We start from the raw sequence: 11,543 nt of genomic DNA, 5'->3' as shown, positions 1-11,543 counted from the left end.
CTTGCCTTTCTTCTTTTTTGGGGAGTGGGGGTGAGCTTGCCAGCTGGTTAGAAGCCAACAGTTATCCAGTCAGACCTGAATGGAAAAATCTATGATTTGTTTATTTCATAGTTGAAGTTCAAAAACAAGAGACAATTTAAATAATAAAAGAGTAACAGGAAAAAATGCAAAGAAAGAAAACAAATCAGTAAGAGTCCAGAAGAACCTTCAAGAATATTTAATTCAGAAAACGTTATTGGTTTAGAGAACTTGACTGGAAGAAAACAACTGGGCACAGTTCAAGGTTTTAAATTAAAAACAATCTAACAAGGTCTATGGGGATAACTCTCTGAGCCATATTTTGGAGACCAGATTCATTTCTACCAAGTAAAAGTAATAGCAGTCTAAGCTAAAAAGGAAATTCCTCACAACTGAGGTAGTTACTAAGTATCAGCACATTTTCCAAGTTCTCACAAGGCCCCTTAGCTATTTACAATCTATTTTCCCTCATATATAAATGGAGTGCCTTTTCAATTTTATGTCTTCTGTGATTTGTTTAAAAAAAAAACACTTATACACACCAGCCAGAATATGCCTATTTTATTAACATCATGCTTTAATAAATAACTGACTACTTCTAATAAAATTAAGCCTCTGTTTACAACAGCCCCCAATATTCCATTTTGACCACTCTGCAGAATTTGGTGTAAAAAGTTGAATGAAATGTAGACCCTGAGCTATCAAGTAATTATGTTTCAATATAAAAATAGAGAATTACTCTTACAACTGAAGATTGAACAATAACACAAACAACCTCTTTGTGGGTTTTAGGTTCAGTAAAATTAGTTGGGATCTTAATGGCTGTCTAAAGCAGGAAGAGACTTACAGAATTTTAGTCTTTCTGAAGACTTCTGGGAACTCCTTTGAAAGTGATTTGTTACATTATCAGAGTTTTATGAGCTATCATTTGGTAAGGACACAAGGAAGGGATTCCCAAGGGGCCAAGATAGTTGTTAGTCTTTGGCCTGGGACAACAGATATGGCCATGGCCTTTGCCACTTCACCCACATGGCTAAAGGTCACTGCTAAGATGTAGTCTTCTCAGCTCTACCTACTCCCACCCCGCCCCACCCCCGAAGAAAAACAACACGTACAAAAATCTGGACACCTAGTTCTCCCCTAAGTGGGCTCCTTGGCTGATATCTTGGATCGCAGCACATTGCTGTGAACCATGGCAAGTCCTTTGTTTTACTGTTAAGAGGGGGCCGGGTAAGAAAAAGACTCAAATGAAACACCTTATACTCTCTTAAAACAAAAACTGGGATCCCAAAACAAATGGAGATACACATGCACAGACAAAAACTTTGCCCGAGTGTTGACAGCTATTCCCTGAGCCCAGGCTGTACCCCAGTTCTGGCTAGCTCCCAGACAGCTCCCTGTACATAGTTGGGTTTGAAATCTGGACCACTCTAACAAGGGGGATCAAGTGAGATTGTTGGTCACTTATTGCTGCCATTGGGATATTAATTCAAATAGGGTCAGTGTGAACATGAAAACTAGCACACAGTGGGCTAGCTAACCTGCCTGGTTTTTAAAAAACACCCCCAAACCCAAGTGTGAACATGTGATAACTGGGACATCCTGAACGCCTTCTATCCTTCAAGGGGGAGGATATCCAGAATCTTTTTCTAAATGGGTTACAGTTTATATATAAGTGGGTTCAAGAAATGGACCTACAGTGATCTTAGCTTATGTAATTCAACTCATTCAAAGCAGTAGTCTGCAGTCTCTTCCAATTACCACCTATAAATGAAGTACGTATAACCTTCTTGGATTGATGCTTTGAATACAATCTGACAAGTGGCTCAGAAGCCTGCTCGTGTCCTCACATTCTGTCCTAACTTAATAATAATTAAAAAAAAGAAAATCACCTCCACGTCTCTCCAGATAAGGCAACTAAAATAACAGGGAGAAATGGAAATTTTACTGCTTGTTGGGCTTTTTCTTTTAATAACATGATAAATAAAACCTGCTTCTGTACAGCTATTTAATATTTCAGAAATACGTACATGTTACATGCCAAGAAGGAACCCTGGTTTGCTTGTAAGAAACAAGGTGAGATCATAGTTGGAAAAAAAAACCCACAAACGAAATGAGAAAAAAACATACAAACAAATAATAGAGTGATAAAATCACAAATGCACAACTAACTATAGTTCTTGTACCTACACTGTTAGCCACATTTAACATGGTTTGGGGGAGCAGGAACCAACTCAATGCACAGTCCCTTTTCCTCCCAAAACTGAATGAAAAAACAAAGTCAGCATTTCTTAAACCAGTGGCCACATAGTAAAAACTGTACATTGTTGTCCATTCATTTAAAAAGCAAAGTCACTAGGATGGTAGAAAAGTGATAACTGGTGCCTTTTAACTTTTTGATGATGAACACTTTTTCTCAGAGTTTGAGAATTATCTCCACTCTCTCTGCATAACCAGGAACAAGATGCAGAAGGCAGTGAGGAGGTAGGCCTGTGCCCCAGGACGGACACCTGCACTGTCGGCTTTCTCATTGGCACTCTTCCCAGCGTGGTCAGTGGCATTATAGTCAAACTCTGAAGGGCACTGCTGATACTCACAGCCACTTCCACTTCCTTCTCCACTACTTTCATCACCTAGTTTAAAAAAAATGGAATAGAAATTTCATTCCACTTGTTCTCATCAGAAGGCATACAAGAGCAATTTGTTCTTTCAAACCACAAATGCTTACTGTTATCAAAGAAGTCCACGTCATTCCCATTGTATGCATTCTTCATCTTGCTGGTCATCACTCGAAGAGCCATGATTTGACGAAGGATCAGTATGTCTGGTTTGCTGGTGTCAACCTGGACCTCTGGGTTGTTGCCCTGGTTGGCTAATCCATTTCCTGTCACTGCAAACAGGTACCTGGAACGTAAAATGACCCCAGTAAGAAGATTTGGAAAGCAAAAAGATTTTATCTGTCTGCCTCCCAAAGTGCTGGGATTACAGGCTTGAAGATTATCAAGATTATACAAGAGATTATCAAATATTTCTGCTAGATTATAGTACTTCCACTAAGCAAAATTAGATGGAAGTTCTTCAATTCCTAATGAACTCTAATCTTTCTTGTTCCTGTGGATTCCTCATTTCTCCAATTTGATGGAAACCTTCTTGAAAGCTATCCCAGCACTTCTGGAGGCTGAGGTGGGTGGATCACTTGAGGTCGGGCATTCAAGACCAACCCTGCCAACATAGCGAAACCCTGTCTCTACTGAAAATATAAAAATGAGCTGCATGTGGTGGTGTGTGCCTGTAATCCCAGATACTCAGGAGGCTGACACAGAAAATTAACTTGAACCCAGGAGGCAAAGGTTGCAGTGAGCTGAGATTGCACCACTGCTTTCCAGCAGCTGAGATTGCAGTGAGGTTGCAGAGAGCCGAGATTTTGCCACTGCATTCTAGCAGGTTGACAGTGATAATCTGTGGAAGGAAGGATGGAAGGAAGGAAGGAAGGAAGCTATCCCTCTTGAGGAGGTTGGTGGGTTGAAGTAAAGAAGTATGGGTACTGGCTGGGCGTGGTGGCTCACACCTGTAATCCCAGCACTTTGGGAGGCTGAGGAGGGCGAATCACAAGGTCAGAAGATCAAGACCATCCTGGCTAACATGGTGAAAACCCGTCTCTACTAAAAATACAAAAAAAAAAAAAAATTAGCCGGGCATGGTGGCAGGCACCTGTAGTCCTAGCTACTCAGGAGGCTGAGGCAGGAGAACTGCTTGAACCCGGGAGGTGGAGGTTGCAGTGAGCCAAGATTGTGCCACTACACTCCAGTCTGGGCAAAAGAGCGAGACTCCATCTCAAACAAACAAACAAACAAAAGTATGGGTACTTCTCTAACTTATTGAGTGTCTAAGGGAGGGACACAGGGCATCAAGTCAGAGAATAGAACCTTTGAGAACTGGTTATTTATTAGGCTAGGCCATTGGGCAAAGAGCAACGGGCATTAAATATTTTTAAAATAATGACACTATTGGAACGGCCCTAATACGAGACTATAACTACTGTCAAACTTTTGACTCAGCACTCTTTGTAAGTAACTGGGTGCCTTCTCAACACTCCCAGTGCAAAGCCTATTCCTAACAATGCCTAGAAGCCTTCCATGTTGTTGCTACCTACTGTGAATTGCTTCCTGATGCCTCAGTTGACAATTGCGAGAACCCTCTCTGAAGGTCACCCAGGCATCTAGGAAGGGACAGACTTCAAATTCATTCAACAGACACTAACCTGCTTTTGCCTTTCCCATTCCAGCAGTCATCCTCATTGCCGTTTCCTGCAGCCATCCTCTCATCATTGCAAACGTTGCTCGGAAGGGAGGACCAGAATTTCTTGGCCTGTTTCAGTTTCTCCTTGACATCAGTAACCTAATCATGAAACAACAAAAAAAGGATCATTGTAAGACAAGACAAAACTACCTACAAATGTGCCTTCTGGCCATTTCCAAAGTATCTCCAGAGTGACATGCAATTCATTTTCAACTTTAGTTAGAAGAGGAAGATGCAACTCCAATTTGTATCTTAGAAGTACAAAACCACTCAAATGAATAGTTGAAATGCAAGTTCCAAAGGAGTGGCCTAGATCCCTCGTGCACCTCATTGTAAGTACCATCTGAGGCCTACCAGGTTCCATGCTGTAGGCACAAAGATAATACGCAATCTCTTCTCCTAAGGCTTTTAGAGTCAGGATCAAGCACATATATTATGCACTCTGTGAAACATAGCTGCTATTGCTCTTTCTCTCCATCCCTATCTCCGCAGACTCCCTCTTCTGTATTCCTACTACTGTAGGAATACTTTCTTACATTTTTGTTGCATATTACTGTGGATAAAGCAATTTGCCTACAGTTATTCACTCTTCTCCCATCTCAGCGTTTACTAAACATCATTTTATGTTAATAAGCCTGGAACATCTACTTCTCCCTCTTTGCCTCATTGTTGGTACCTTTTGAGAACAAGGATTTGCCTTATTTCTCTGAGCTTCTCTGTGCCTAGCACAGTGATGGACACATACTAGATGTTCAGTAAATGCATGGTGAATCTAAAGAGAAGTTTTGAGACAAGACTTATTGCATCATAACTCCTTGACTACCCAGGAACTTTCTGAGCTAGAAAATGGGACAGGCAGATTGACTGACATCCACATCCTATTTGCTTGAAAAGTGACACCCGAAAGACCCACACTTGTCAGCCTTCCAGCTAAAAATTCATTCTGAGCAAGAGTTTTCAGTTCACTGTCATTAAACACGGCCCTTCCTGCCAAAATGCTCACCAGTCGGTCCAAACTAGTGCCAGCTGCTGTGGTTGGGCGTTCCTCGGGGTGATGTGGTCTGAAGCGAGCACTGAAGGCACTTTCAGAGATGGAACGAGAAATTCGTCCAGCTGGGAGGGGCTTGGGGGGTCCACATCCCTGGAAAACCTGCATTGGAGTAAGTGTAGTCATGTTAGGGAAGTCACATGCCAACATGGGGCGGGGCAGGGGGGAGGTGGTTCCCCAGCTCCCCTTTCCAGCATCTTGCCTTTGTTACCTTCTGAGACACTTGAACACTATTATCCTGCATGTTCATAATAGCATCAGAAATCTTCACATCGATGGGATCCATGACCGATTCAATGTTGAAAGGACCCTCTAGCCTTTCTGCCACCATCAGCATAGCATCTAATATGAGGTTTGGGGAAGAACAACACAGCATAAAAAGTCAATCATTAGTTTGGCCTTGGGTAAATCAATCTAATTTTTTTTTCCTGTTTCCTGCATGGGGGCGGGGGAAGTAAGACATGGATCATAATGAATTCTTGTTTTTATGTTTTTATATCTATTTCCCTTACACCAAACTGCATTTAGTCACTACGTAACACTAGCTCTCTGAAGTGTGAAATGGCCAGATGAAGGCTTAGTTCTACAGCAAGGAAATCAAATCAGGAACTTTCCTCAATACTGATTATTCGTGTGTCAGCCACTGTCACTGTAAGGCTTAGTTAGCTCCCAGAAGACAAACCTAAGGCTGGAGGCAAAATAACATGCCAGTTCTCCCAGAGACTTCCCTAGGATCTTTTCGTTTCACATTCCATTTATAAGAGTCAAAAACATAAATCAGTTAAGATGCTGGCATATTAATTCTTTTCTTTCATTTTTAAAAACAAAACCCCTCAGATCCTTGAGTGCACCGTTGGAAAATACAAATGAAAGGATTCCTAGGAATTCTAATGACTTTTCAAATAATAAAACTTTGAATAATCCAATTTTTGTATTAAGAAAAACTTCTCATTGCAAATACAATGGCCTCAATTGATCTTAAAGCATGTACCTCCTTTTTTTTTCCAAAGTGAAAAGATGACACAAGACACAGTATACAAAATTAGTGGGCTCACAGTATATATCTTCACCGATTATCCTGCTTTAGACTCTGGAGTAGTCTAGCATTTTCCAGTAAGCACTGAATCGCTTCAATAAAATACATTGTCTTTGTTTTCTTGCCATACATGTTTCTAAGGAGTATGAGGCTTAGTATTTTTGCCTGCTACCTGTTTTACAAAATTAGAAGAACTTGGAAATGAAAACCCCAAATGACAAAAAGGATGCTTCATTAATGACAAACAGTGAACTTTTAAACTTGTTTATCCCCGCTTTACACTCTAGTGCTTAGTGTATGGCAAGAAAGGAGTTAGACCAACATTATCTATCACCTTCAGGTAGTGCAAGGATGGTTACTAGAAAGAAGGGCTAGTTTCCGGAAGATTGTGCCCTTCCCAAAGAACACCGCTGACAACTGCAGCCCCCAGCTGAGCTTCTACCTAAGCTTTCTAGTGGAAAGGAGCATAGGCATCAGCATATCAATGAAACCAAATCTGGTCATCAACCTTTCACCTTCAACCTAGAACAAATGCTACACAACATTTGAATGCATGGGGTCATTTCTCTAAACTACAATTCCGATGTCACAAACCACAAATAGATTTCCGTGAAATGCAATTTTTAAAACAGTAATAACAAATGAAGTTTCAGAATGCATTGTGGTAAGCGCCAATCAAGTGATGCTTCTAACTCTAAGTAAGGGCTGAAAGCATGAATATACCATTGTACTAGAGGAGAGAAAAAAATGCTTTTGATGTGCTAGCAAAAGGAGACTTTTGTAAACAAGTGGAGCACAACTTAAATGTGTTCATCATTGTCAAATCATCAGGGCTGCCATGTACAGAAAGCACATTCCTTCATAAGCTGAGAAGAAATCACCTGCTCCCAATAAAAAGATAATGAATAGACAGATAATAAACATCTAAAATGTATACGTTTAAACAACAACATCAACAACAACAACAACAACAACACCCAGTGCATTTTGTATCTCCTTATTCCCCTAGCGGCGAGGAATGGCCAGATCACTAATGTGTTTGTGAAAGACTGAAAGGAAACATAAACCCCAATTCTTCTGGCTCTTTGGCGTCTTTGTAAACTCTGAGCAAGCCGGCTATACACAAGGGCCTGGGAATGGAGGGGGAAGCTGGGCCTTTGTTGGGGCCGGTGCCATGGCGTTGCATGCTGCGCAGCTGAAGAATGCAACTGAAGTGCACTCTGCCTGCAGTCTGCAGCCCGGGAGCCAAAGCTGCCTCTAACCCTGGAGGAAGTCATGATTGGCTATCAATCGGCTCTTCTGTAACAGCAGCCAGCCCTGATAAGAAGCCTCAAGAGAAAGCCAAAGATGACTGGTTTGGAGTTTGGGTTTTCTTCTGGCTGATACGAGCCACGGGGCCCTTGTTTGTGGGATATCCGACTGGCTCCTGCCAGGACCTGGCTGGTGCCCCCGCCAGCAATCCCCATACTAAATTCCCACTGGCAGCAACATGCGACATTAATGGGGTTGGCCCTGAGTCAAATGAGTGTTAACACAGCTACAGTATGTGATGGAGAACAAGGTGGACTTTAGCATAATTTATGATTCTCCAGAAACTGACTTTTGTTGGTAGGGGCAAGGCAGATATTTGGTTTGTTTTTCCAAGTGAAGGTTTCATATAAACCAGCCTCTTATAAAACCAAATTCCAAGGTGTTTTAACTATTTGGATCCATCCTGATAAAAGGTTGACAAGACTTCAACATTTACTAAAGGGTCTCAATTCATGGCTAGTTGCAGATGCAGTTAAGAGAGGAGAGGAAGAGCATGGCAACAAGAAGACAGATTTGGAAAACCGGTTCATCCTTAGTCTCTTAAAGGGTCTAGTCCAACTGCATGATTTCAGTGCTCAAGACACTGGCACTGAGTCTACCCCCACACCCTCAGCAACAAAGCATCCCCTTCTCACTAGGGAAAGCGATTCCTTTTGCATTGTGCTGCCAATAATCAGAAACCCACATCTTCAGCCTCACGACCTGACTGGAAGAACAAAAGGCAGTTTCCCGACTTAACCCCAAGATCTGATTTAAAGAAGGGGGAAAAAGCCCTTGACCATTCATTAGCTGCAGTCATTTAAAGGGGAAAGAAAAATTCCTTGCAAAGAGAAAAAAAAGGAGAGAGACAAGAAATAAAAAAAGAATTTACAGCAGAGGCATGTAAATTGGGACTGAATTCTACAACCACAAAGCAGATTAATTAAACCCTTGTGAAAAATTCATGAAAAAGCACTGGAGATTAACAATGTCTATTACTCCTGGTCTTTTATATCTGCTTATTAGAAATAAAGAATAGTATACCCATTAAAAACAAAGTTTAGATACAACTATATACCTCATCCCTCCAAAAAGTTATCACTTAAAATAACTAGGGAAAAATCGATTCAGAAATCCTATCAACTTCTACTTGGGTTTAATTTTGTTTCTTCAAAGACAACAAATGTAATTTTAAAAATGCACAACAAGAACAGCAGCAACTTAAGTCCTCTTTGTTTCAGAGTAACTGATTTAAAACATCAATTAAGAAAGCCAGAGTGTGGTTTTGATTTGATATGGACCTGTAAACTCTAGGAAAAATACGTAGGAGCATTTGTATTTTAATATAAGGATATGAGTTTAGTTATAGCTGCTGCTAGACATGTTAGAGTATCAAAATAGTGGCAGGGCCATGCCCTTCTGCGTTCCATTCCCAATGTGTGTGTAGAAAAGTCAGCAAAATTTGATCACTGTCACCATACATTTTTTTGTACCATATGGCAAATTCTACTACCTTGCCTGGAGAAACAGTGAATTATAGGGGAAATTGAAGAGGATCACGAACTTTCTTTAAAAATTCAATTTAGCAAAAGAGAACTGCAAACTTGACATTTGGATGTGGGGATGAGAATGGGATAAAAGAGAGAGAGAAAAAAACAAAAATAGCGACTTTAGATCTGGAAATGCTATGGGTTTTTACTTTCATGAGAAATACTTTGAATCAACAATTTCTCCCATGGCTTCATTCTGGGCATGATGTGCCATTTGGCCTGTGTGTCTTTGCTGGTCTTATGCCTTCCCTTTCATGAGATTCTGCTTTTCTGTGTGTAGAAGATTTTTTCAGGTCTTCTAGCTTTGAGCTATTTAGGCTACAATTGTGCTGAAGTGCTTAATATTCACATCTTTTTTTTTCCCCTGTGTCAGTGTTCTTAAGAATCTGTTGGAGCCAATTTATTGATGCACTTTCAAACGGAGTTAATATGGTAATTAGCTCTCACACAGACTAAAAAGCATTCCCCAACCTTAACACCCCTCACTTCCCCCCAGAAAAACAAGCTAGCAAACTGCATGCATGTTCCCATGATTTGGACAAATAAGTGAAAAACAGGTGCTTATAAAGACACTCAAATTTGGCAATTATGCAAAGGTGACTGGGGTGGGGAAAAATGTGAGTTTCCTTTTGTGAGCTGTTAGTATGTGTGTGCGGTCCTACTAATACTCAGCATAATGAACTTCAACACTGGTCACTGTTGTTTCAGGCATCAAGGTAATTGACAACTGGACATTTAAATTCTCCTTAATTTGTCCTTTCCCCAAAATCATAACTAACCCTCTCAGCAATTGGCCACTTCATTTACACTGCTGTCTGGGCTCTGAGAATGGTTTTCTAGGTGGAAGATATATGCAGGAATACGTATCCCTTACATTCTCAGGGCTAAAGTCCTTCCACTCTCACCAGAGCAGACTACTATTGCTGAATCGTGTACAGAAACAGAATCCCTAAATTTCTCAATCAGATTTCACCTGATCCAAATAACAAATACATATCTGGCCTGTTTGCAGAAGATTTGGTTGCAGTGTAACAGATATAACATTTTAAAAGCCACTTTTACAACTCCATGAGGACTGTACTCCAGCATTTACTTGGATACAAGCCTATAATCATAAACACAACTGACTTTTAGGGGGAAAATATCAAAAAGGCACTTTCTCAGGGAGTGGCTCATGCCTATAATCCCAGGGCTTTTGGGGGGCTGCGGGTGGGAGGATCGCTTGAACCCAGGAGTTTCAGGTTACACACAGCTATGACTGTGCTGCTATACTCCAGCCTAGGTGACAGAAAGAGACTCTGTCTCTGAGAAAAAAGCATTTTCTCGTTATTAAAACCTGGCAGTCACTGTACCTATTACCTTCAGAAATGCCACCACTAGTTCAAGGGAATATTCACTTGTAGTAATGTTTTTACTATACTCAAAGTAGTTGAGTATGATCTACATAGTCAGGATTCTGACAAACACTAAATAACTAACACTAAAACAAACAAATTTCCTAGCTGCCAATTACAACATTCCTTGTGACTGGAAGCTAAGCTATCTCTAGCAACGCAAATATGTTAATCACTTGCTCACCTATGAAATTGTTCCATTCAAAATCGAGATCCCCTTGGTTGGCCAAACAGCCTCTCATGATGTTTGAGCAGTAGTTGTAACATGGCTTCACTGTCACGAGACCCCGGCAGTGGGAGCAGTAGATCATCTTCAACAGGGCATGGGTACACTGGGCTGTGGGGTTTACCTAATATGTGAAAAGAAAAAAAGACAGTAGTGGTGGGGCTAAAATAGAGACAGAAATTGCTTCTATCACACTGACACTGAAGACTTGGCCATTAACTTAAGAATAAGTTGTAATTGATCACAATTAGTAAGCCTGGACTGCCTCCTGAAGACGTAGATTAGATAAAAGATACGTGCTTGGACAGGGCAGAGGAGGGAGATGAACATCACATGACCCAAAACAAACAAGGCACACCAACTCCTACCCTGTAAACACCCATTCCTCCCCCACACCCCCTTCCCTCCTGGAGTCTCTCTCTCACACACATAAATTGCTCAAATATCTCAAAATCCTTTTACAAATAACTATCCAGTGTGAGCCATGAAATGCATTCGAGGAGACTACCTTCATGTGCCCACCATGCACGCCCTGCTAATAGCCTCAACCATCAGTGTTTGTCTTTGCCAGACTGGAACAGAAGCACATCTTCTTCTGAATCACATTGACTACAAGGCTGTCCTTTGAACCCTAACCCCAAATCAAGGTTTAGAAGGATATCTACGGTGTCTTCTGTTCTGT

General features: G+C 41.0%; 1 protein-coding gene across 2 annotated transcripts in view; it reads right to left on the bottom strand.

Moving 5' to 3' along the window:
• Nucleotides 1-563: 563 nt before the first annotated feature.
• The window catches only part of LOC105481424 (glypican 4), a 120,434-nt gene continuing 109,454 nt past the window's right edge, over nucleotides 564-11,543 (bottom strand). For both annotated transcript variants that reach the window (XM_071089276.1, XM_011741019.2), the window contains exons 4-9: nucleotides 10,820-10,985; nucleotides 5,577-5,707; nucleotides 5,321-5,467; nucleotides 4,280-4,416; nucleotides 2,747-2,922; nucleotides 564-2,651 (exon numbers count right to left, since the gene is read on the bottom strand). In XM_071089276.1, the coding sequence (XP_070945377.1) occupies nucleotides 2,449-2,651; nucleotides 2,747-2,922; nucleotides 4,280-4,416; nucleotides 5,321-5,467; nucleotides 5,577-5,707; nucleotides 10,820-10,985 (960 nt within the window). In that variant the 3' untranslated portion in view covers nucleotides 564-2,448. The remainder of the gene's footprint in view (nucleotides 2,652-2,746; nucleotides 2,923-4,279; nucleotides 4,417-5,320; nucleotides 5,468-5,576; nucleotides 5,708-10,819; nucleotides 10,986-11,543) is intronic.

This window comes from Macaca nemestrina, chromosome X, assembly GCF_043159975.1.
Source record: "Macaca nemestrina isolate mMacNem1 chromosome X, mMacNem.hap1, whole genome shotgun sequence".
NCBI classification, from domain to species: Eukaryota; Metazoa; Chordata; class Mammalia; order Primates; family Cercopithecidae; genus Macaca; species Macaca nemestrina.
The sequence above is the reverse complement of the archived record's forward strand: the minus strand, read 5'-3'. Positions and strand labels throughout refer to the sequence as shown.